Genomic DNA, 27,153 nt, shown 5'->3' with positions numbered 1-27,153 from the left:
GTCAAAATGCCTGCAGACAGCCTTGCGCTTTTGTTTTTTGTTTTCTTTTTTCTGTTTTTTTCCTCTATCTTTTTCTATCTTTTCTCTTTCTCATGACCGGCATGGATGGACTGTACCTCTCCCTTCCTTCTCATCAGTATTTTTACACCACTTCCTCTCTCTGTGCGCCCTCCCTGCACCACCACCACCCCTTCTGTTAACGATTTAACATTTGGAGAGCTCCCACGCCATTCTCCCGGGATCCCTCAGACTGCTCCATGTCTGTGTACCTGTATCGGTGTCTGAGGCACAGATAGACGAGTTGGGAAAGTGGAACGAGGCGAGATGCACCGGGCATTTTTTTAGAAAGAGAAGGAGAATGAACAAGAAGGGCTGAAGGAGGAGGAGGAACAGGGTTGAATAAAGGGCAGAGGAAGGGATGGATGTTTCAACAGAAACAAAAGGAGCTATATATGTATTTTAGAGGAAGGAACTGGCTGTATGCTGCATGTGTTTATCAGCTTTTCAATCTGGTCTCTCCACTCATGCAGTAGCAGCATACTTAGGCCTTGTCCACACAGATACAGATATTTTGCAGGATGAATGTTTTCCTCTCATCCACACGCAAGCAGCGTTTTAGCTCACTAAAACAGATTTTTTTTGTGCAGATTTTCCAAAACTGCTGCCTCTGTGCATCCGTCTGTGCACATTAAACAAAATGTTTGGGAGCCCATAAAGAGACCAGTCTACCAGGGTGTTCCCATCTGGGGGCGCTGCCATCAGCAACTGGGTGAAGAATATATGAAGAAATGTATGAGCCTAACTGGACTACGTTGCCACCAGTCCTGCTGTGAGCTGATGTCTTGTGGGTGTAAGTGCAGAGTGGTTGCTGAAAGCGCTGCAGGTGCACAGGCCTCTGCTTCCACCTGACTCTAATGGCTAAATTCCACCGCACACAGCAGCACCATGGCAGCCGGAGCTGTTCACAGCCATTCTGCACAATGCTTGTGATTACACCAGCAGCGCCTTGGAGCGGCCCTGAAGCAGCTCTCTACATGGGCAGGAAGACAGACAGACAGAAAAAGTAGAGAGACTCAGTTTTCCATTTTCAAAATAAAAGACCCCATGCAGACTCTTGATCATAAAGACAGACAGAAAATAAACTTTTTAACCATGTAGCGTACTTATCATGGTAGAAGCATGAAGAGCAAGTAAAGAGGACCAAATCAACAAAATCTGAGCAAGTAAACATAATCAGACGCTCCACTGCTGAAACATTTCTGAAACGCTTCTGATGCGGGCTGCAGACATGTGGAGGACGGAGTAAAACTGCAGCCTGAGTGCCCTGCCAGGATCTGTGACAAGTTGTATTGACATGTTAATACGATCAATATCCAGATTTCTTCTAAATATGTTGATAAATATGTACCAGATCTGGCACTTTATCACATAGTGAATAATAGATAAGCTATGCCACCCCAATAATATCGAGATGCTTCTGTAACTTTCTTTAAAAAGAAAAAAAACAAAATATATAGCAGCTTATTATAATGAAATCACTTTTTGGTTCTCTGGGTCACTGGGATCTACATCATGTCTGTTATTCCAGGTGTGTCTGCTTGAACCGGAAAGGTTGACCCACCACTGGTGGACATTTTGAAAAATGGCTGCCAAAGCCTCCAGGGTGCCAGTTTTTGATTGGCCCAATATCCAGTTCAGTTCCCAATATATGGATTAACATATCCACCCAATTATTTTGTCTTCATCACAAATTGTTATATGTTGAGCCAAGACACTGATGTGCCAGAATGGTGTCAGAAATGGGTGGCAGATGACTACAGATAAGTAAATAAGTATCTATTATTGTAAGTAAGCTCACCACACACACTCAGAATGCTCCTCTATCGTATTTGACGAATCCTTTATGTAAACTTTATCGCCACGCTTTGGCCCAGCGTGCTCGTTTGAACATTTGTAATCATTTTTGCGCTCTCTTGTGTACGGAACTATTTTGTTAAATGAAGATTATGTGGACACTTTTTGAATAAAATATCTCTAAATGTGTAGACAAGGCCTAAGGGACACACATACTGTAGGTTCACCTTGTTTGACAGATTGTCGGACTCGGTCCCCTTCCCCACCCCTTTACTCTATCTAATCTACTGTAAATTTTTTTAATTGCCTGACTGCTGGTGCTGTACGAGTGTGTATGTGTGTGTGGCCTGTGACACCGTACTGAGTGGTCACCGTGTCAGTGGTGGTGTTCTGGTTTGAACTAGTAGTGGTGATTTAACCTTTAATGTTGTGGTTGTATGTATCCCTGCCTTGCTGACGTCTCAGACATGACTCAAATAGGAGAGAAAATCCTCTCGGTTCCTTTGCGGTGTGTTTGATTGAGCTCGCCTCGCCCGCAGCGCCGGGCTGTCAGTGTTTGGACCATTTTAATGGTCAGTCAAGTTCAATCAAACATAAATTAAAAAAGGAAAACAAAGTGGATGGATTTAAAAGACTATTTGAGCATGGCCTGTTTAATAGTTTTGGGTAATGGTGACTTTGAGCTTTTTTCTCACTCTTTCTTTCTTGTTTTCCTCCTTTTTTTTAGCCTGGTTGGGAAGAAAGAGTTCACTCAGACGGACGCACCTTCTACATTGACCACAGTAAGAGAACGTCATCTTACCTCTTTCTGTCTCCTCCATGCTTGTATTTGGTCATGTCTTATTTTGTCTGTCTTTCTCTTGAGTTAATGTTTTATAGTGTGTTGCAGCGCAGCCACAGGTTTTTCAGTGTCAGAGACAGCAGAGCACCTCATCCATTACAGCAGTTGCTCAGTCGCCAGGTCGCCCTGTTTAAAAGTTCTTGTGTGATGGCCTGATGTAGTGCAGTAACGTCACTTGAAGCAGCTACAAAGAACCTGAATATTTTCTTGATTTTGGACAAAAGCAGTAGTGTTTCCTCTGTCATAACCACAAAATATAACACCAAAAATAAAATGATCTAAATAAAAAATCTCCTGCTTCCTTTTAACTGCCTTGTTGGGCATTTGTGCAGAGGACAAAATCTAGCAGGAATCGGTGAGCCACAGTGACAAGACGTATGCAAAAATCTCCTACAAGTTAAGCGAGCTGAACACTGTTCATGCACTGAAACAGCGGTGGGGGAAGCTTAAAAAAATCATAGCGACAAAAAAGAAGAAAAAAAGACAAGTGTTTCATAAGTCAAACTAATTTGCTTAATTCTCCCGGGGTCTTAATACAGTGGTGGAATCGCAGGCAACAACTGTTTGAAAAGTAGCTCCTGGAATTAAAAGTTCCTGGTACCTTGGGTGGAAACCCATCTTAAAAAGTCTCTGCTCGGACGGTAGTACTCTCCAAAAGTACAGGTGCTTACTGTGCTTCAACACATCAGCAAGGAGTAACAGGGAAAAAAAGCATACAACTGATGGACCAATGATGAAGTCCAGGCTTTACTGAAGTCCAGTGGGTATTGGAAATAGCAACCATGTATGGTCATATATGGCGTCATCATTGTTGTATGGTCGCAGACTGTTGCTTTTCTTAGGTCAGAGGACTAAATTCTTCGATCTTCACAGATCTTTAGACAACAGACAACAATGGGCTGAAGGAACCTTTTAGTTCCTTGAAAATTAGTTTCTGAGACTATAAGTTCCACGTACTTTGGGTTGAAACTCGAGTAAAGAATTTCTTCCTATTGTTGCTTAATAAAATGACTAGATTTCACAGGAGTCTTGGTAATTATTTTTCTTGCCTAAACAGTTTGTTTTGTTTGTTTAATCCAGATACAAAGAACACGCAGTGGGAGGACCCTCGCCTGCAGAGTCCAGCTATCACAGGACCTGTGAGTATTTTCCTTTTACTTCACCACTGGTACTCATCACTGTTGCTACACAGAAACAACAAGTTCTTCTTTTGACATTGTGGTTCTATCTCTCGCACACTATCTTTACCCTCAGTGTCGTAGTACAACAAAGATAAATCACTTTGTCTCTGCGGTTGTCACTTAACATGCCGACACCTCCGTGTTATTCTCTGTAACCACTTCAGATATTGTTCGCCCTCCTCGCCAGCAACCCTCCCCAGTTTACACTGTAGTTTCTGGTGTTTTAACAAGAAATGGAAGAATATTTAGTTTTTCCAGTAAAACATTTACATCACAAGTCAAATGTTTATAAGAATATTGATCCGTTTTTTTGGATCATTTCTTGAATCCTGTGTGTTGTTTATTATCTGTGCAGGCTGTTCCCTACTCCAGAGAGTTCAAGCAAAAATACGACTACTTCAGGAAGAAATTGAAGAAACCGGTAAGAAGCGTGATCTTATGAAATGCTGATCTGTGTTTGGGTTCTGGCTTCTTGCTGGGAAACAAAACTAAATTTGGTCAAAACCTCACGGCTTCTTCTGACACAAGAAGGTGGTCTAATTTGCTTCTATTTTGATTGTGCTTGATTGCATAGTTATTCAACTTTCTTCACACTGTCTTGACACTGCATGACTGAGTTTGATATTTTTATTGCATGTTAAATATTCATTGCAATCACATTTGTGTATAATTAACAGTTGGTAGGTGGAGAGCAGAATGGCAGGGTTTTTTTTCCCCTCTTAACTATTGTTTCTTGATGCTGGAATCTGATCTTGGGTGAACGTACTGATACTTTGGCTTTGACACAGCGTTCACTCTCGTGGCTTGCAGTCCCTCCAGATGTTAATCAACCAGCTGGACTTGTTAAGCATTTTCCACTGTTACAGAATGAGTCCTGCAATCCATATTTTTCCAACAGTATTAATTCAATAATGTGCTTAAAATAATAAGACAATGACTCTACAGAAGCCTGTTGTAAATGACAGTATAACAAGACCGAAGATTTTCCTAGTTGACTCATAGTTGTTGGTTCAAGTGATTAGTCAACTACATGTTTATGATATTAAATATGTATTTTTGGGGCATCAGAAATGGTTATATGATCATCTTGAAGAATAATAAATCATTTTCAGATCAATAAAATCATTCTTTGTTTAATATTCTAGGTTTTTTTTTTAAGTAAGTAGTTGTGTTATAAGGTAAGTAGTTGTGTTATAAGGTTATAAGTGGGATACAGATGTACAGTGAGCAGGTCATTATTGCTAAATAACCCTGCCAGGGTGATTCGAGACCTCTCTGCTTTGCACTGGGCTTTATTTTGAAATAATGACCCACTAACTGTACCTTATCCTTTACTTGTTAACACTGTGCAGCATCACAGATGAATACAAAAACATAATAATGAACCTTTAGAAGCGCACGCACATGCAAAGGCCATGTACTTCCATCTTACCCAAACAAACTAAAATTAAATTAGATTTTGCTTTTATTTAACACAGTGTGGTCTTTGTTCATTCCAGGCTGACATCCCAAACAGATTCGAGATGAAGTTACACAGGAACAACATCTTCGAAGAGTCGTACCGTCGAATCATGTCCCTGAAGAGGCCCGATGTCCTGAAGGCGCGGCTGTGGATCGAGTTTGAGTCGGAGAAGGGATTGGACTACGGCGGCGTGGCCAGGGAGTGGTTTTTCCTCTTATCCAAGGAGATGTTCAATCCTTACTACGGCCTGTTTGAATACTCTGCCACGTAAGTCTCTGCTTGTCAGGGTGTGTTTTAGATTTACAGGGCTACCTTTAACTGTAGAGAGGAGTTTAAACCCTCAACGATGTCATGACACAGGACAAACTGCAGTGTGGATCAGAGCTGACATAGTAAAGGGATCATGCTGTATGTCTGCAGTCATGGAAAAATCCTTCTCCACTCAATTTTTGATTGTCTTTTTCCACAATGCGGAGCGAGGGGCAGAGCCGCCGTTTTGTTTCCCTTTGAGACTTGTTAAAGTTTCCTTTCACTTTGATTAACTTTTCCTCTCATTGAAAGAGCCATCCTGGAACGAATGTTTCCCACATACAGTACACGCTGAGATAATTAAAGTGTCGTATGTTTTGTTCCTTTTCTGGGAACCATCATCAGTAGATGACGACTCAGTTGAGTCTCATTTCGCTGTGCACGGTAGGGCAAAGGTGACAGACAATCAATAATACAGATGGTGCTGTTGAAAGGGCAAGGAAATTAAAAAATGAGGCCTTACTTTAATTAAAGTTTGCTGGGTTTAATAAAAAGTATTTGAAATTAAACCTCATTGTGATTGTTCATTGTAGCAACTTTTATTATTTTAACATCATGCTGATGCTTAGCAACCACAGTAAAGTCTTCTGTCTCCACTTGTGCGTTTGCTCCTGGGCTCATAAAAACACTCACAAAACCAACAGAATGCAAAGAAATAAGTTGTAATGTTAAGTCAGAGATGTCCATGTATTGTGTTGCAGAGATACCTACGTAGGTTAGCTGCTAACAAGCTAGCCACAGCCTATCCTGTCTCATAATACCACTTTGCACCTCAAGGGGCAATAGTCCAGTCCCTCCTGGAGTTTCAGCTGTGAGATGCGAGTGAGTTCGCTATGTTCCACAAGCTCATGTAGCTTTTTTTAATCTAATAAAGGAACAAAAACTGTGTAAAGAAAGAAGGTTTTATTACTCCAGTTTTTCTTGTTAAACTGAAAAATATAACCATAAACCTTCTGAATTTAAGTTACTCTCTTTCACTGAACTGAGACTAACTTAACTACCTTGTTAAAGCATACGTCATCAAAAGCTTTGTTAGCCTTTCCATTGTTCCAACAAACACCAACTCTTGTTTGTTCGAAATAAACCCTAAATTCAGAGTTAGATGTGAAAATATTCCTAACCCGCCATGTCCTTGTCATCCCCAGAGTCAGAGTTCTAGGTCAGAGCCGCTGTAAATTACGTCGATACTGTATTCCCTGCCAGCTAACAGGCCTCCATCTGTCTCAGGGGCCGTGTTTGGTCCCGGTCCGGCCTTGTCCCATTCACCGCCTGCCCCTTGCTCACTTGCCTGCACCACTCGCCTGAAAACCTCCACCTTCCCGTGGTCCAAAGCTACTAGCTAAATTGGACAGCTACTAGCTCAGCTAACGGCGGCTACACTTAGCAGCACTTAGCAGTTCCTCTGATGATATGCTGAATGTGTGGAGTGTGAATTTGACAGGTGGCCAAAATCTCGCAATCTTTACATATTGCACCTTTAACCGTGCTTTTAAAGTCACAGTTTTAGTGAAAACAACAATATAATATAATATTTAAAGTATCTTTTGCGATATCAGATGTAAGATGGTGCAAAACAGTGGCAATGTTTTTGTGAATGGTGCAGGGTTTTGTTGCCATGGTAAGGAGTTTTGATCAACATTATGGAGGATTTTTAACATAAAGTACTACTGATTTAAAAAAGAAAATACTTCAAAGAGGTAAAGCTTGTGTTTTTTTTTAAATAAAGGGAAATTGTGTTGATTTATCTGTCCTCCTGCACATCACTTGCACCTGCAAGCAACACAGAAATTTAAGTCAAATGTTATCTTTATTGACCGTCTCTACTGTTTCTGTAACCAAATGGGCAAGGATAAATAAACCCACTGGTACTACTGACAGCATCACAGAATAACCTGGAAATGAAACCCTGAAAATGACTTCCTTCCTGTGTGCTCTCGTCTCTGCAGGGACAACTACACACTCCAAATCAATCCCAACTCTGGGCTGTGCAACGAGGACCACCTCTCTTATTTTAAGTTCATTGGACGTGTGGCAGGAATGGCCGTGTTTCATGGAAAACTACTGGATGGTAAGCTGCTCGATGTTGGATCCTGTCTGTCTGATGCTATAAATTCTTTCACTGATGTTCACAAAAACATTTTTCCCCACGCACACATACTGTTACAGCACACTGTTGTTTTCTGCTTTCTTAGGTTTTTTCATCCGACCGTTCTACAAGATGATGCTTGGAAAACAGATTTCTCTTAAAGACATGGAGTCTGTGGTAAGTAACTGATTAATTGTTTAAAAGTTCTGCAATTCTGGGACACTTCCTTTAGCTCCATGAAATAGACTGAAATATGTACTTATTGCTTATTAATTTCAAGATTCAGCGATATTAACAACTGAGCACTCAACAGTGACCAGAGGGTTGACTTTTTTTTTTTTAAGTAAAAAACCCTGAAATCTCACAAATAAAACCCAGTGAATGACTTAACTTTCTTTGTGTCTAATTTTTATTTGTCATGTGTTGTATTCCTGCAGGACAGTGAATATTACAACTCTCTGAAGTGGATTCTGGAGAATGATCCCACTGAGCTGGACCTGAGGTTCTGTATCGACGAGGACAACTTTGGACAGGTGTGCGGGCTTCAGTCAGTCACTTTGAATCTGTTAAAATCCATGTTTTTATTGCTGTACGTCAGAATCAGAATTTTATCGATCCCTGGTGGGAAATATGGTCACATCACAGTTGCTCTCAATTCAAGAATAGAAATATAGAGATATTAGACTAGACTAAGATGGCCCAACCCTGCCGAACTCGGGCCAGTGACCCCGTCTTGCTGCTTTAAGCTCCAGGCCTGATTACTGCAGTAATTACTGATAGCTGCAGGGAGGGCGGGGTGTAGTACCTGGACACAGAGAGCACAGGAAGACCCACAAACAATACTGTCGCATGAAACAAAAACAAAGAAACAAAAACCTGTACGTGCATCATGGTGCTAAATATAACAGTGTAAATAATGAAGCTTTATGCATTTCACCGTTGAATTCATGTCCAAAATAATTGTTGTGTTAAGTAAGCGGTGCACAGTTGAAAATATAAATTATAAAGTAATGCGGTTTGGTGTCCAGGTCTTTATTTTTATTGTGTTTTTCTTTCTCAGACGTACCAGGTGGACCTGAAGCCCAGCGGCTCGGACATGGTGGTGACCAACGAGAACAAGAAGGAATACATAGAGTAAGGACATTATCAGTACTTTTCCTCTTACTTCATTCTCTGTCTTTTTATGAATAGTTACAGGGTTTTAACAATGATTATTGTGAAACTACATGATCAACCATGAATGTGCTGTTTAAAACTCCTGTCCTAAAGCTCCTTCTTCCCTCTGACAGCCTGGTCATCCAGTGGAGGTTTGTCAATCGGGTCCAGAAGCAGATGAACGCCTTCTTGGAGGTATTTATGTGCAGTAACACAGTCAGTCGCCACTTGAGGGCAGTGCGACCTCAGACTCTGGGGTGGCATGTCTGAGGCCCTCAGTTTTACATCCAACCTCTGTACCTAAACCTGAACCTCTTCTTGAATATTTGTTGCTTTTAAAACTGAGTAACATCTCTTTTATATGTGGGAAGTCTTGCAGTTATGTTGCCTGATTCCAGCTTTCTTCAGAATTATGTTTTAATTGCTGTTTTGTTTGATTTTCAGGGCTTCACTGAACTCATTCTCATAGATCTGATCAAGATCTTTGATGAAAACGAACTGGAGGTATGGATTCTTTTAACTAAAACCCTCTTCCCCAATCATATCCGTGCGTGGTGCGCTTTTGCTCAATGTGACATTGAGCATTTTAAAGGGGTATTTAAGATTATTTGAAGTGGGGTTGTATTAGTCAGTGTTTTCCGGTGTCACGTCCCCGGTTTAAAGAAGCAGAGAGGAGCACCAGCACAGAAGCTAGACAATGTACTGCTGTGGACAGGGTCATATTTTAGTCACCTAAAAAATACATCAGTATCAGTTTAAGGTTACGCTATATTTAGAATATTTTCACCGCTCTACCTTGCTGTCAGAAAGCCTTTTCCAACAAGACAACATCGTCATATAAGCCAAACCAACCAAACTCCTTTAGCTATAACAGTAATTTTACCTTGTAGATCAGGAGTTGTTGGTCTACCGCTGCCTCAATTAGTTAAGGTTGTTTTTCGTATCGTGTGACTTTGATAAAACCGAACTAACCTTTTAAAACACTGAAGTCACACAGTAACACAAACTAACTATTTGAGGCAGCGTAAGCTCAGCAACTCCCGTGTTCTGTGTGGTTAAATTACTGATTTTGCCCACAGATTGTTGTTGCTTTGTCTTATATAAAGATATACAATATGTAACAGCGGTTTCTGAGGCTGTCTGACTGCAAGATAAACTGGTGAAAATATTCTAAATATAGCGTACACTTGAACTGATACTGACTATTTTAAGGCAGACCTATTTTTAGGTGGCTAAAACACCTTTTGCTGCTGACCCTGTCCACAGCAGTACATTACTTACATTACAGTACTCCTGCTGTTTCTCCAAACTGGGGGCGTGCCGACCGCCATCTACTGCAGCTAATACACTGACTATGTGCAAGTAACCCACTTCAAAAACTCCAAACTATCCCTTTAACTTTAACTCTGTCTTGAGAGGAAAAGTACCAATGGTTGTAAATGCTTTCCTTCTCTTCTCTCTCGCCCTCTGACTCTGTGTAGCTGCTCATGTGTGGTCTGGGTGACGTTGACGTCAACGACTGGAGACAACACACCGTTTACAAGAACGGCTACTGTCCCAACCATCCTGTCATACAGTGGTTCTGGAAGGTACGTCTGTGATACACACACACACACATGCGCGCACGCACACTGATGCCTAAACAGTCAGTCGTCGGCCACGTGTTGCTTCATATCAGTCGTGTAAACTGGATGTTTCATAATAAACGTCGGCTCCAGTCGTCTTTCCCTCCGTCCAGCCCACGACGGATTTGCTGGCCTCGCTTTTGAAGATCAAAGTCTGTTTGGAAGAACAGGCTTGTTTGCTCTGATGAAAGAGCCTGAAGTAGTACCTGCCCTGGTTATCATCTGTCTTAACTCGAGCTTTAACACACACACACACACACTCATACACAGTCCCACACACATGCAAATACACTCAGACAGCAAACAACACACTCGAGCCGTAACTTACACACACACACAGACAACGATGTCATGTCACCTGATTACGTGAGCTGGATCAAACGGCTTCTGTTTGAATTTGTGTGTGGTTTTTTTTCATACACACACACACACACACACAGATTGCAAAACTGTGCTTTGAATAATTGAATCTTTTTTTCTGTGTTGTAGTCGTTAAAATATAAATAAATCAGTGTTCAATACCTTTTGTTCAGGATAGTAGTTGATATTTGATAAATGAACTCAGTGAACTGTTTGATAAGTTAAGTATTTGTCACTTTGTGTCTGCAGGTTGTCCTGTTGATGGATGCTGAAAAGAGGATCCGACTCCTCCAGTTTGTCACTGGAACATCACGAGTGCCCATGAACGGTTTTGCCGAACTTTATGGTACGTTACTTCACCAGAAAACGTCAGGTTTCCTTTATTTCCTGCAGGTAATCCTATATTATCTGCTGAAACTGCAGCTCCTGAGCTTTATGTAACAGTGACACAAAAATAGTTTTCTGAGAAAAGATGAGTCAACAGGTGCCTTTCCAAGAATTGACATACTATCACTGTACACATACAGAGAGATAAGAAATGATCAAAAACATCAGATTCTATGACTGCTTAAATGTTAGATCCATACATATAAGTTTGCTTTAAGGTTTTTTTCCCTACATAACATTGATGTGAGAGAAAATGAATATTTTTATGTACATATTGTAGAATCATGCATGATTATGTACTTCAGATTATTTATATAAAACACAATAACTGCCCCAGATGCTCTCCCTCCTCCTCTTTCTCTCCCAATAATTGAATGTGTTGAATTTATTTAGGGATCAAATTTGTGGCTTACTAAAGGTACTCCTGCATTACAGCTGTGTCATCATCATAACCATTGTTTTTTTTGTGTGTGCCAGGTTCTAATGGTCCTCAGCTGTTCACAATCGAGCAGTGGGGAACACCAGATAAGTTGCCAAGAGCTCACACATGGTATGTCACCACTACAGCACACTCACACACAGAAAAAAACCCCAACTGTCTACAGCCATGCAGCAGCTTTGAGGCTGTATTTAGTCACAGCAGTGCTTTTAGCTGAATGCTAACCTCAGCATGCTAATATAATGCTAACATGCTGATGCTGGACAAGTAAAAAAATCTGGCCTGCTGGGGGCACTAGATAAGCAGTCATGGAGAAAATAACTGATTTATTAATGCTGATTTGCAGAGTTTCCTGATGGACAGATAGCTTTATTTGGTGCTAAAGTCACAGCTAACCGCTGCTAAAGGTGGCTGCTGTCAGCTAGTTAGCCCGGTTAGCTTTGCAACTAGCAGTTTGATCAGCTGACTCAGCTGACACCTCTAGCATGGAGCTTTAGATTGCTGGGAAGAGGTTTTTGAGGCCGCAGCAGGGGGGAACCAGACTTTCATAGCGCATTTGGAGCGCTAATTGCACAGCTAACTGAGCTAACTACCTATGAGGGGCCAAGTTACAGCAGCAGTTAGTGGTTGTTTTTTGCAGCAAGTGTATCTGTCGATCAACAATATTTATAAGTCACAGAGAGCTCAGGCAGAGCAGCCGGAGGACATCAGAGGGAAAACCTGAAAATATTTTCTCCTTAAAACATGATCGAAATCAGAGTCTTTGTCTTTGTCTTGGTGTGCTGTACCTTGAACAGATCGCTAATAAAGAAATCCAGTGCATTAAGTGGAAAAAAAACATTGGAAACGTTGCATTCAGAGCAATCTGGAGTCTGAATTTTGCTCATAGGGATTACTTTAACACATTTGTCTCATGATTAAAAACTTCAACATTTGATAACATCCAGCATTGTAACATTATATATGTATGACAGAAAATAAGGGAAAAGCATAATAGGTCAGTGGAGTGTGTATAAGTCAAGTACTTTGAAGTTTTATTCATGAATTTTGTTACTTTTTAAAAAATTTGTCAATCAAACGCTTTCCTTCCCAGTTTCAACCGCTTGGATCTGCCCACTTACGACTCATTTGAGGACCTGAGAGAGAAACTCCTCATGGCGGTGGAGAACGCGCAGGGCTTCGAGGGGGTCGACTAAAGACGGCAGCGGCCGACCGCATCCGACCGACCGACGATGAAAAACAAACAAAACAAAAAGCCACAGGGATGTCAAACCAGCTGCTGTACTGTAGCAGTTCTGTGCGAGCATGTTGTACTGTAATGCCTGACTGTAAGCGAGCCGCCTCCACAGCACGGTGGCTCGAGACTGTACAGCGATTTGTCGAGCCAATATGCCTACGTCTTTATATCCTTTCAGTGCGGGCGGGCAGGTCACTCCTTCAAGGTGCTGGGGAAAGAACGGGAGAGTCGCAAACGTTGAATGCTGAAATCTTATTACCCACAGGCATGAGTGATAAATGACGAGAGCTGGCCCCCCCATGATTTCTTTCCCCTCTACCCCTCGTCCTGTGAAAATCTACAGTGCTGGAAAACACCAATGCATTTCAGCAGCTCCTTTATGTACACTATAGCACAGTATTCAAGCACCTTTCACTGGAAGGGTCTTAGCATGGCCTTAATCTGGCTCTTTACATGCACTATTTCTCTAAGAAACTGCAATGGCACTATGATCACAACTCTCTCAAATCCTTAGACCAACACCAGATTACCTTAGGAATGCTAGCCAATCACATTTCAGGAAATCGGCCACACCCCTCCGTAGAGCCTTGTCTAGATGTTGTGTGATCAGAAATCGCCACTGCAGCCTTTTGTAGATTTCTTTCATTGTTTTTTTTTTTTGTTTTGTTTTGTTTTTTTTAACCACTGGTAAGGATTCAAGACTGGGGGATGAATAAAAAAAAAATCCCCAAAGATGATTTTTTATAGTTTTTGTCATCATAGAAAAGTTTCTTTTTTTTTAAATCATTGGTATAATTCTTGCAGGAAAATACTCTCAACGTATTTGTACTGATGAACAATGTTGTTTACTCTTTTGACAATTCTATATGACATGGTGTGTGAAGTGTAAATCTGGCTAGTCTGGGAAAATTATTAATCCATATCATTTGTTATGGTGATAGCAAATGTGTTGAATAAAAAAAAATGGTTTTTATTGTAGTGCTATGAAAGCAGCATGAAAACTGTATCTTGTGTTTGCTTTGACTACATGGTAGTAAATTTGGACGTGTAATCGGTCTCGAGGTCGAGAAGGGGAAAACTAAAACCGGGGGATAGTTTCTCTGAGATGTTTGCGTCATGATTATATTAATATTCTCATGCCTGTTGCTGTTCATAATGCTGTAAATTGTTCTTGAGGAAAAAAAAAACACATTTTAAGTTCTTTCATGATATATAAATATATGTATGAACTACATTTAACAGAAGTATTACTGATCAACAACACTAAAAATGAAGCTGTGTGCGTGCGCGGGTGTTTGAGAGAAAAAGCTGTGATTGCCACTGAATATAAAGCAGCACGTTTCTTACAAAGAAAAAAAATGTTTTGTTTTTTTTCTTTTTTTATGTTTTTGTTTCTCTTTCTCTCCTTTTTCTAACACCATTGAACCTAAAGGGCACTTTATAGATCACTCTGAGGTCATGTCACCTGTTGTATGTCTTTTGTCATTATTAACTTGAATGTGATTCTTTTTGTTTTTTTCCATTCGGAGCACTTACCTGGTGCAATATAAATAGTCTGTAAATCTGGGCTGCTGCTAAGGTAGAAAAAGTTGACAGAGGTGAAGCAGAGACTTCACATCCTTTAGTATTCTCTATTTTCTCTCTTCTTTTCTCTACATTTTCCTCCCTCCCTTGTGTTTCCTCCCTCCTGTGACCCCCCGCCACCCTCCCACCTCTTAAACTGACCCAGTAAAGATTAGTCCTTTTCTTTTTTTTTAGAGGGTTTTCTTCTGTTTTTTTTAATGAATGATGGGAAATATCACTTTTGTTAAAGATTCCACCACTCTCTGCAACTCTTTGTGGTTCATTTAACTTCAGTCAAATAAAAATGAAACTTCTCAGAGTGTGTTGTTTGAGTTAATATGACTCTTTAATCTTCCTCACATAGATCCCTCAGAATATACAGGGTGTCCACAAAGTCTCTTTTCAATTTAAAAAAAATATTACAAAAGCAATTGATGAGATATGTCAATCAGATTTGTTCTATGTACTCAGTGGTTATCAAAGTTTTTAATCACATTCATGCTTCACACATGAAGCAAAAGATCACTGATGCCATCGCCATCATTGATGAGGCTGTGCTACAGCGAACATGGCAAGAAATCGAGTACCGTCTCGATGTGCTTCGTGAAACTAATGGTGCCCATATAGAAGTGTAATAAATGAGGCAAAAAAAAACTTCAATATCTACTTCTCATTTTGTAATAATTTCCACAGATCTGTCTATTCAGAGACTTTATGGACACCCTGTATAATAGCGATGAAAGCAGACTGGTAACTAACTACTGTCCAACAGTCCTGTATAGTTTCAGATCCATAAACAAGATTTAGAATCACAGTCAGGTCATTGAATACATTATAAACACATTCATAAGACAATATAATGCATTTATGAGACTGTGTACTCTTCATAAATGTTTATAATCATGCATGATAACTTAAAACAGGGTTTATTAAGTATTAGAAGTGGTGGACATAATGAAGTCGTCATTCAGCATTCATAATGCTTTATATCTCAATGCCAAAGAGCTTGAAAGAAGAATAATAGCACATTATAACGACCATATTATATGGCTTTGTTGAATACTCGATTCTGATTGGTCAATTACAGCATTCCGAGGTCTTATTTCTTTGTAGCAGGGCGTTGCTATGAAGAGCAGGGCGTTGCTATGGATGCAGTTCTAATCATAGATTTTGGAAGAGCAATAAGATGATTTTGAAATCATTTTGAAAGTCATATAACTAACTAACTAAGTGGGAAACTGCACAATGAGCAGGTCATTATTGTGAAATAAATATATGTTATTTTATCATTTGAGGATCCTGTAGATGCCCTTACCAAGTTTATAAATATTATTGAGATCCTTCCTGTCACGCAGGATGTTGCGGATTAAACTCCATCTTTGGAAGTATGTGATTAAATGAGATTGAAGGATCCCAGATTTTATTATAAGGCTTTCAAAGGACATAAATTATTGCCTCTATAAAGATTTAAGATCTTCCACAATCCTGAATCCAGGATCTGATCTACCTGGCGTATAAAATTGTTGCCCCAAATGGGAGAGTAATAAAATAAAAATAGACCTTAAACATATCTTGTGATTCATACCAGGCTAAAACTGTGGTCTTAACAAATTTAAGCTTTTATAGAGTCACAGTATAGTTACTAGTCACTTGCTAAAATGTAAAATTTGTACATTTTAAATCTTGTATTGTAAATTATGATCCAGCGGTATTTAAAATATAATTAGCTTGTTAAAATGCCATCAGGACAATTTATTATCAGCCTGTTTTATGGGACAGCTGGAGTTTCTAAGGGAGATTATTTTAATTCATCCACATTTAAAAATGAATTCTTGATATCCAGCCGACCTCCACACAGATTCCTGACATCCAAATACTTTTTGATAAAAAAAAAATCACTTTTCACCTGTCTTGAGAAATTAGTGAGACTTAACACTGTCTCTGTCTCACTTTTTTTCTTTTTTTTTTTGTCTCTCTGTGCGTGTGCACACGTGGTGTGGTGAAGGCACCCCAGTTCATTCACACAATCACAATCTAGGAGTTATCAGCTCCAAGGACAAGCAAATAAAAGCCACCCTGCCAGTCCCGGGGACATTTTATCAAGCCCTGCTGCTACCCTCGATCTGGTCACAAACAAACCGAGAGCCAACTCTTGTCTGGATCCACCTTCTAAAACATTCCACCTGCTTGGAAAAAAAAAAAAAAAACATCAGAAAGTGCAAATGACAATAATTCTTAAAGAAAGCACCAACACATTTCTTTGGTTTTCTGTTTAAACCAAAGTCTGTCCGTCTCTCACAGGCCTCTTCGATGTTACGTCACAGCACTGACCTTAATGAAACCCCGATGGGAAGTTGGGCCAAAAGCAGATAATGATTCAGCTGAAAACATCAAATATTCCGGTAATGAATGTTTTCAAATTTAACGTTGCTTCTCAGCAAAACCTACACTGGACAAACCCGTAATGTAATATTTGATATATTGCTTGCTTTGGCTCAGTTTTCATAACAGTTTCAACGAGGAAGACAATAAAAAGAGCCAACTTCACCTGCTAAATTGTTGCATTTGATTACCCAAAATGAAAAGTGAAGTATTGATATTTTCTGACTTATCTGTATTTAACTGGAGTATTTATGATTCTGAAACCTTTTTACTTTTCCTCCCTGCACTTTAACAAATATCTGTACTTTTTACTTCTTAGATTTTCAAACCAGATGTGTTGCTTTAGTTGTGATGTATTTAAGGGGAATTATTGTTTATTGTTATTTTGCATCATCCTGCACTGCCTTCCTAACATGAAGACCAATTTCAACCCAAATGGATGGGACAATCATATACTTAAAAGACGATCGCTTGGTGTATCCATCAATGCATTTCACGCACGACAGACCTAACAAGTCAAAAATTCTGTAAAAGATGAAAAAGAGGTGACAAGATGGATGACAAGATTAAAAATGGCATAAAGGATGAAAAAATACCCAGTAATGTAAAAGACGAAAAACAATCCAAAAGTCATAAATTACAAGACAAAAATGTAAAAACAAGATGAGAACGACACAACACAACAAAAATGTGTTTGTTACTTTTATCTGTTTTAGCCACGTATCATTTACTTTTGTCTAATTAAATGTTTATCCATTACTTTTAGCTTTTTCAGCTGTTTGTTAACTGTTTAATTAATTAAGCCTCTCCATATTCTTCCTGATTTAGTATTCGGGCTTTAAAGAGTGAAACTTGAGCAGATATCAGATTTTAAGTTAACTGGATGCTATTTCATTGTCTGCGCAGCTGATAGGCTTTATTATGAAACTGAGCATTGGGAGCATTGGGCATAACACTATTTATTGTGTTAACTATTACATTTTATTATGTGTTAACTACTAAGAATCTGGACATTCACAGGGTGAAGTCCTTATTTTTCAGATTCAACTTATGAGATAAACATAGGATGAAAATGTGTGTTGCTTTTTTGACTTTCTTTTACTTTATGAGTGTCTTATTTTACTAAACTCACTCTGAACTCTGCCAGCTGGTCGTGTACCTTGCTGACTTTTTGGCAACTCAACTTCAATAAACTCCATGTTAGGACAGAAATTTTCCAATTCGTTCTCCTGTCAGGAATCATCAGCTCAGGCTATTCCATTTTACTCACAGTGACTTCCAGTGAAACCTCAGTATTAAGGCCCTGTTGCCTCACCCGGGCAGTTTTTTGGTCTCCCCCTCCTCCACCCTTCACCCTCTACCTCTGGTCAGGGTCGATCAATACTTCCCCTGTAGCTTATCACTAATGTGGAACTGGCTGTTTGTCCAAACCCTGCTCCGTCTACATAAAGACTTGGAACGGGACGGCATCAAACCCAAATGCACCCACGTATCACCTCATGAACACGCAGCTCCGGACCGCGCTACTGGACTTTTAACTGTTTGGAAAGACTCTGAGACAAAGATCGCTGGTGCGAGAGGGACGGAGCAGAGGACAGAGAGTAGCCGGGAGAGTCAGGAGCTGGAGAATGAGCCCTGGGTGGGAATGAATGGATCTGGAAAGAGGATCCCAGATTAGAAACTTGAGGTGAGTTGGATGTTGTCCTGCAGTAGGTCTGAAAAACATCTCGGTGCCATTTTCAGCTCAGAAGTGTTATGTGATATTGTTAAAAGCAGAAACAACACCGATATGTTGAATCTAATGGGACATTCAGTCTGAATCAACTCTTTTTTTTAACATTTGTATAAGAAAAAATATGCAAAAATGTTTGTTACATAGAGAAAGATTGTGTTCTTGTTCTTGTTCTTGTTCTCATACACACGCGCACACACACACACACACACACACACACACACACACACACACACACACAAACACAGCTGCAGTCATCCCCACAATCAGTAGAAAAAGACATGACCGGACTTTGGACACTTTGGATAAGCTTTGCATATTTGCTTAGCATAATTTTTCCTTTTTTTTTTTTTTTTTTTTTTTATCATATTCTACTTATTTCATGTGTGTTTATTGCAGCATAGCAATGGGTACAAAATTACAAAAAAATTATCACATGGATAATCATAAATTATAGCTTAGCAAAGCGTTGTACTTTAACATTTGTTTCTCTCTAATTTGGTTTCTTTTCTCACTTTCCCTCTCACCATTGCTCTGTGTTGATTCCACACATCACCAAACTACTTTTTTCCTTATTTCACCAGGTCGCCCATCTGCCAGTTGTGCATTCACAGCCTCTTCGTCTGCCATATCGACACTAAATGCTGTCCTCCAGAGCTGTGGAGTGTGACAATGGTGTTTGTGTCCTCTGTATCAAACGCCATTATCACACTAAATAGCTACAGTGTGAAAAGGACCTCAAGATATTCCTCAATTTCCTGATTTGCCTGCTTGGTTGTATCCCCCCCCCCCCCCCATCCTTTTTGCCAGTTGTTTGTTTTGTGTTTTACAGATTTGTAATTGTAAAACCTAAAAACGTGTCCCCATCAGTTGGTGGTATCTATAGCTTGGGACACACTACACCATGCAGGAGGGCCGGAGATGAAAATAGATTTGCAGTGTGTTTATACATTGTTCATGATCTCGAGCTGCTAGAGACCGTCTCCTAAAAGTATAGATAAGAATAGACATTTTCATGGTGCTGACAACGTATAAACTGCTTATTTAATTCAAAAACTTGTAATGCTAGTTTTATGATTGCACAATTGTCTTCATCCATGCAAATGGCACGAATAAACAGTGTTTTCTGTCTGTTGCTAATGAGTGAACTTTTGCACATTACCATTAAATGAGACACGTCAGTCCGACTATTGACTTTTACATTATCGATGGGCTATATCTTCTCAATATGTAATTGATTCAAAAGTAAGTTGAACACATAGCTTAGTGTTGCCATTATGGACCCATGCCAAGCCTAACATAGCTCAAAATTATTTTAGATTTCTTACTAACATTTCACAGGCCAGTAAGTTAGCTTAAGAGACTGACCAAGTCTAACATAGCTCAAACTTAACATTAATATTCTAACTAATGTTTCATAGGCCCATAAGTTAGCCAAAAAAGACACATGCTTAGCCTAACATAGCTTAAGTTTAACATTAGCTTTATAGCTAACATTTCACAGGTTAAGAAATTTACTTAAGAGACATAGGTCAAGCCTAACACAGCTCAAACATAACATTAGCATTCTAGCTGATGTCTCACAGGCTAAACAGTTAGCTTAAAAGGCATAGGCCAAGTCTAACACAACTCAAACTTAACATTAGTGTTGTAACTAATGCTTCACAGGCCAAGAAGTTAGCTAAAGAGACACATGCCAAGCCTAGCATAGCTCTAACTTAACATTAGCATTCTAGCTAATGTTTCACAGACTAAAGAGTTAGCCAAAGAGACAGATGCCAAGCCTAACATAGCTCAAACTTATTTTAGATTTCTAGCTAACATTTCACAGGCCCATAATTTAGCTTAAGAGACATAGACCAAGGCTAATCTATCTTAAACTAACATTAAGTGTTCTAACTCTAACTTTCACAGACCAGTAAGTTAGCGATAGAGACCCATGCCACGTCTAACATAGCTCAAACTCAACATCAACTTTCTAGCTAAGGTTTCGCAGGCCAATAAGTTAGTTTTCAAGACATAGATCAAATCTAACATAGTTTAAACTTAACATTAGTGTTCTAACTAATGCTTCACAGGCCAGAAAGTTAGCTAAAGAGACAAATGCCAAGCCTAACATAGCTCTAACATAACATTAGCTTTCTAAGCTAATGTTTCACAGGCCAATAAGTTAGCCAAAGAGACACATGCTAAGCCTAACATAGCTCAAACTTTATTTAGATTTCTAGCTAACATTCCACAGGCCAGTAAGTTAGCCAAAGTGACACATGCTAAGCCTAACTAAAATTAAATCAAATCAAATCACATCAAATCAAATCAAATCACATTAAATTAACTTCAATTAAATTAAATGAAAATATTTATTTTTATATTATTTATAAATATATATTGTCCATGGGTGGAACTTTACAAATCTCCCATGGCTGCATGTAGCAGTTGTTGTGGCATTGCAGTTAGTTGCTTCACTGTCTGTTGCCTGTTGGGGACCTGCAGTCTACTGAGTGACCTCTTCTAGTTAAATACTCCATTCTGATTGGTCAATTACAGCATTCTAAGGGCTGTTGTTTCAGAATAGCAGACCATTGCTATGGATGCAGTTGTGATCATCGACTCTTGATCAAAACCATCCAATAATATAATTTTTAAATCAATCAATCATTTTTTAAATATATATTTTGTGTCAAATTTTTTGCTTTGCGTCAGAGTCACCTGTCTGGGTTTATTTCACAGTAATGACCTGCTCACTGTACATTATCCTTACAAACACACACACCTGCATATTTTTGTTTTAGGAATATTAAACCCCTACCCCAGCTACAGTCCTGTAGCAGGTAAGATTTCCCCTCCAGTCAGTAGTCATCAGTTCTTCAGTCAAGATGGTGCAGGGCATAGGGAGGGTATTTTTGGGTGCCCAAAAGCTGCGTGATTTCCGGGTGAATGGGAGGAAACCGGAGCTCCCGGAGTAAACCCATGTCATCACAGCAGGCGGCCCTCAAACTCAGAAAGGCTCGGGACCGAGAAACGAACCGTCGCCTTCTGAGTATGAGGTCAGACTGCTGAGGTGACCCAAAGAGCCTCAGTCGTGCCACAAATCTAGCTACCTAGATTTGTGGCAGGATTTGAGGATTTCCTTTTTTAAAAAAAGCTTCTTTTTGGGGCAATTTAGTCTGTCCAATTGCTTGCTAAAAGTGGGAGGTATCCAGAGCCAGCACAGCAGGCAACACACAAAGGCAGAAAGACTTGGGAGCGGCAAGCGAACCCTCACCTTCTGTGTTGTGGTCACACTGTTGAGGTGGCCCTGACACCGCCTTCTAACTGGAAGCAAAGATCTGATTGTTTTTTTAAAATTTATTTTTGGGTGCCCAAAAGCTGCGTGATTTCCGTGTGAATGGGAGGAAACCGGAGCTCCCGGAGTAAACCCATGTCATCACAGCAGGCGGCCCTCAAACTCAGAAAGGCTCGGGACCGAGAAACGAACCGTCGCCTTCTGAGTATGAGGTCAGACTGCTGAGGTGACCCAAAGAGCCTCAGTTGTGCCACACATCTAGCTACCTAGATTTGTGGCAGGATTTGAGGATTTCCTTTTTTTAAAAAAGCTGCTTTTTGGGGGAATTTAGTCTGTCCAATTGCTTAAGATTGAAGGATCTGAAACCTGCCCCTGCACAAACAGGCTCAGCAATTTCCTTACATAAATTAAGAGTAAGGAACTATGCTTCTCTTCCTGAAGGGCTTTGAGATGGCGTTGCCCACAGCAGAGAAGAAGCAGCAATTCCCTTCAGGATGATTCAAGACCCCTTTGCTTTGCGTCAGAGTCACCTGTCTGGGTTTATTTCACAGTAATGACCTGCTCACTGTACATTATCCTTACAAACACACACACCTGCATATTTTCGTTTTAGGAATATTAAACCCCTACCCCAGCTACAGTCCTGTAGCAGGTAAGATTTCCCCTCGAGTCAGTAGTCATCAGTTCTTCAGTCAAGATGGTGCAGGGCATAGGGAGGGTATTTTTGGGTGCCCAAAAGCTGTGTGATTTCCAGGTGAATGGGAGGAAACCGGAGCTCCCGGAGTAAACCCATGTCATCACAGCAGGCGGCCCTCAAACTCAGAAAGGCTCGAGACCGAGAAACGAACCGTCACCTTCTGAGTATGAGGTCAGACTGCTGAGGTGACCCAAAGAGCCTCAGTCGTGCCACAAATCTAGCTACCTAGATTTGTGGCAGGATTTGAGGATTTCCTTTTTTAAAAAAAGCTGCTTTTTGGGGGAATTTAGTCTGTCCAATTGCTTAAGATTGAAGGATCTGAAACCTGCCCCTGCACAAACAGGCTCAGCAATTTCCTTACATAAATTAAGAGTAAGGAACTATGCTTCTCTTCCTGAAGGGCTTTGAGATGGCGTTGCCCACAGCAGAGAAGAAGCAGCACAAGGCGCAAGGTTTTTTTGGATTCATGTGATATTTGAAACTGGAGACGATTTCTTCTTGAAATTTTGCTTCCCCTAAGTGCATCACAACGAGCAATACGTCTGCAGAGCCCCACTTCTTACATAAGTCTTTGAAAACAGCCTTGTCAATGTAATTAAATGTTTCTGGGGTGAATTTGATATCTTGATCTTTGACCTCTTCCCAAACCTTTTCAAACAGACCCATAATGATTCCACTTGGGTTATCAGTGGTCCACTTCACTTTTGTTTTCCTGTAGATGCGTGACACCAACTTCTCGAGGATTACCGTGACAGCCATTTTGTTTCTCTCTGTCAGTGCTTTTTCTTGCTCAGCAGATGTTCCCGAAGGTACAGGTAAGTCAGCCTCCATTAAAGCGCGCATCACCCTCTCACTGTAGCTGCCAGCCTGAGTGTTAAGCCACCAGCTCATCAGTGCCATAAAACACCACACTTTGACTTTTATGTCTTCGTACATGTAAGTATATGCATTCGTCTTAATTGATCCCGGGACAATATCCGGTATTTCATTCATCATGTGCCCATAGATAAGGTCAGTGAGTGCCTGTGTGAATGTCAGCTGTTTACCTTGCATGTTTTTGAACTTCCAAAGCTCACAAATCTCATCTTCTTCATGTTGTGTTTGCTCACTTCCTGGCAGAAGGAGAGAGTCAGCTCTATCTATGAGCAACTGCAATGACTGCTTGCTCTTGACTTTGGATTCTAGGTGGAATTTGGCCTTTATCTGTGCCAACGTGCGATGTATCAATGTAATGACCAAAGTCTTCACCAAAAAAATCTTCATCTTCATCCCCATTCCGTCCAGAGGCGTTTTCTGCTGAGGATCTGAACTGTGATCTGTAGAATCTGCCTGCTCTGGAGTCTTGATATGTTTAACAATTTCCTGGGCTATGTCCTCTGAAACACTTTCAATCTCCAAGGAGGTTTGAGATTTCAGTGACACATAGTCCAGGTCTGGGTGACCACCTGACAGAGGCTCTATGATTTCATTTGTCTTCTTACAAATTATTTGCTGGACAATTTTAGTTGTTTTTTTGACAAAGCTGTCCTCTGATGAGGCTTTCTCAGTCTTTGATTGATCTGTTATGTCTGGAGGCTCGGGGAGACCTGGAGAGTTTGTCTCTGATTCTTCTGTCATGTCATGGGCACTCTCTATACTAATGATGTCTTCATCCCCTAACAGAAAGTGCTCTGAACTAATTTTACGTGGCCGACGTATGCACACGTTTTTCATTTTGCCCAGGAATGATTTTAACATTTTGCCGGTGTGATAAATCATATTATTAAGTCTTGTGGGGGGAGTAATGCGCGGATAGATTACAAACTCTGTATCGTCTAAACCAGTGTGCTGGGCAGAGTTGATACTTTCTGCAACCTCTTTTGCTACAATGTCTGACAAGCGGTCTGTGCTGGTGCATGAAACTCGCTCTTTAATGTCCAGAAAGTCCTCAAAAGTCTGAGAGATTGTGTCGCCCATAGTGGACCGAACATATTCCTTAGTCACAGTGGTCTTAACAGCCGCAATGAAGGCGTTTGACAAGCATCTGATTATGTCTAAAAGCAGGATTGCCAACAGCATTTTCGTGCCATCGTCTGGGGTACCTGATTTTAGCGATTCCCATTGTTGTGCTGTTATTTTGTCAAAAAAGGACTCTATGACCGGGCGAATGCTATTTAAGTTAATCTGCTGCTCTGCCTCCTCTGTTGGTGATGTTTCTGTTTTATCCATTTTGGCTGTTTGTATTATCAGCTAACTTAAATTAACTTCTAACTTCAAAGTCTAACTTCTAAAGTCTTAAGTTTCACGTACTACTCTAAAGTTGTGCTACACTAGCGGCTGTTGTCTCGTGATCTAATTGAAGCTTGCAAAAAGTTTGAACTAATGTTGAGCTCCACCTATAGCCTTTTTAGAATGTGATGTCATCACAGTCAATCTGGAACTGTGATGTCATCAAAGCAACCCCCCCCCCCCCCCCCCCCCCCCCCCTCCCCATGGCAACGGTTGCTAGGTTTTTTGGGGGTTTTTTTTTGTAATTGTTTGAAATTGTAATTTTGTAATTTATTGAAAATTCACTGCATTCCTTATATGGAATAGGCCTGCTAGTATTAAAATAACAGAAATAAATTAAATTAAAACAAAATGGAAGATGAATAACAAAACCTTTAGGGTTTGCTAAGCAACTGAGGTAAATTTGAAAAATAATCCACTTGCAATTTTTTTTAGCTTTAAGGTTTCAAGAGTAGTCAATTTAAAATGGTTTGAAAAAAAGGTGATATATTTCTATTTTTAATGGAAATTGCTTTCAGGATCACAATGTATTTATTGTGATAAATACTGTATTGCAAGATTCTTGCACATACACAGACCCTCTCTTCTGTCAGATGTCCCTGGACAGGAAATGTGATTTGACTTCATTAAAAAGAAAACACAAAACATTTTCAACCAGCAACATCTCTTTAATACAAAGATCTACACACTGGCCACAGCCACACTGCCATGTCAGAGCCATGTCATTAACTTGGGTCAAGGACAGACAGAGAGACAGCAGACAGACACAGAGAGGCTTATTTTATAAAGATTACAAGTAGATTTGACTCTTTGGCTGGGTTGCACCAACAAGAACTCATATTTTTAAATCAGATTAAATCATGATTTAACTTAACTTTAAATCTAAAAAGCTTAACTTTGACCTCCAGCCATCATGAGTCCCTTGACTAACCACGCTAACCAAAGGCCAAAACGCACTGCCAGATGGACAAGGCTGGATGCACTTCATCTGACGCGTGTCTCTTGACTATTGAAGCGCACTGCAGGCTTCAGAATAACGCAGCGAAGTGAGGAGACGAGCATCTGTCTGTTTCAGACAGATATTTTAGTCAAGTAACTGTTCAGTAACATCAGGATTTATCATCAAAAAAGTTTTATATCAGTCGGCACTTCACACACGATCCCCCTCCCTCCTCTCTGCTGTCCCGCTCTAGATCGTCGTAGTTATGATTAATTGACGGGGAGTAATTAAGTATTTAAAAGTGCACAAATGGAACTTGGAGCAAAAAAAAAAAAAATCACACAAGTGTACAGTAATATTATGTTTCATGATCATAAAAAGTTTTTATATGAAGTCGGTGCATCTGTCCATTTTCACACACTCTCTCCCTCCCTCGCTCTCTGCTGTGGGTGGATTTTTTAAAATCTGCTTTCAGGTGGAGCTAAAGCTCAATCAGCACTCGCTCCTCATGTCCATGCAAGTGCGAAACAAGTGTGGAGTGCGAGCGTCAAGTCAGTTTGACGTGTGTCAAAATGCTTTCAGTGCGTGTTCTGCCATTTAGAATAATGGGTGCACTTCAAAACGTGAGTGTCAGACGCCTTCAGTGTGTTTTGGCCTTAACTTTTTAGCTAGCTAGCAAACAATGCAGTGTTTTGTGACATTTTAGGTAGCTAGCCAACACTAATGTTTTGTTAACTTTTAAGCTAGCTAACAATCCAACATTTTGGTAACTTTCTAGGTAGCTAGTACTAATGCTGTATTATGTTAACCTTTTAGCTAGCTAGCTAGCAAACAGCTAGCAAACAGTATAGACTAGTTTTTTGTTAATTTTATATGTAGGTACCAAACAATGTAGCTAATGTTTAGTTAAGGAACACAGAGCAGCTAGCTTGTTAACAAATGGCTTTTGTACTTACTACGTCACAACAGCATGCAAATTATTTTAAAATTTATTTTAGTTTGGGTAAACAAGCATCTCCTTATTGATTAAACACTTTAATTTCAGTTTGTATCAATAAACTTTGATTTAAATGTGCAAGTGCTCTGCTTAATTTACAATCACAGTACTTTTGCTAAACTTTGCTTAGAGTTAGTTTTAGATTAAATTAATCTTCATTGCTGCAACCCAGTCTCACTGTGGAGCAATTATTGGATTTAGTTCTACGTCTTTCACCAAGTAGACCGGTACAGTATAGGTCCTTGAAATGATGCCAGACATTTAAAATCAATCTAACAAGCAGCATTGCCTCGGATAATAAAATGACAAATCAATAAATCTTCACATTTTTCAGTGAATACATTCAAAGAGG

The 27,153-nt window shown here is 40.0% G+C and overlaps 1 protein-coding gene across 12 annotated transcripts in view; it reads left to right on the top strand.

Annotated features, from left to right (window-relative positions):
* nedd4l (NEDD4 like E3 ubiquitin protein ligase) overlaps window positions 1-14,819 on the top strand; it is a 68,553-nt gene extending 53,734 nt beyond the window's left edge. For 11 of the 12 annotated variants that reach the window (XM_084746319.1, XM_084746317.1, XM_084746315.1 and 8 more), the window contains 14 exons: window positions 2,582-2,636; window positions 3,776-3,834; window positions 4,232-4,297; window positions 5,376-5,605; window positions 7,594-7,715; window positions 7,840-7,910; window positions 8,171-8,266; window positions 8,794-8,867; window positions 9,023-9,083; window positions 9,333-9,392; window positions 10,370-10,477; window positions 11,123-11,219; window positions 11,738-11,810; window positions 12,793-14,819. In XM_084746319.1, the coding sequence (XP_084602445.1) occupies window positions 2,582-2,636; window positions 3,776-3,834; window positions 4,232-4,297; window positions 5,376-5,605; window positions 7,594-7,715; window positions 7,840-7,910; window positions 8,171-8,266; window positions 8,794-8,867; window positions 9,023-9,083; window positions 9,333-9,392; window positions 10,370-10,477; window positions 11,123-11,219; window positions 11,738-11,810; window positions 12,793-12,895 (1,275 nt within the window). In that variant the 3' untranslated portion in view covers window positions 12,896-14,819. Of the gene's footprint in view, window positions 1-2,581; window positions 2,637-3,775; window positions 3,835-4,231; window positions 4,298-5,375; window positions 5,606-7,593; window positions 7,718-7,839; window positions 7,911-8,170; window positions 8,267-8,793; window positions 8,868-9,022; window positions 9,084-9,332; window positions 9,393-10,369; window positions 10,478-11,122; window positions 11,220-11,737; window positions 11,811-12,792 lie in introns of those variants that run through there. The other variant, XR_014772652.1, reaches the window with a different exon arrangement.
* The last annotated feature ends 12,334 nt before the right edge of the window (window positions 14,820-27,153 follow it).

This window comes from Lutjanus erythropterus, chromosome 20 (genome assembly GCF_056507025.1).
Source record: "Lutjanus erythropterus isolate fLutEry1 chromosome 20, fLutEry1.hap2, whole genome shotgun sequence".
Lineage (NCBI taxonomy): Eukaryota > Metazoa > Chordata > Actinopteri > Lutjaniformes > Lutjanidae > Lutjanus > Lutjanus erythropterus.
The sequence above is the reverse complement of the archived record's forward strand: the minus strand, read 5'-3'. Positions and strand labels throughout refer to the sequence as shown.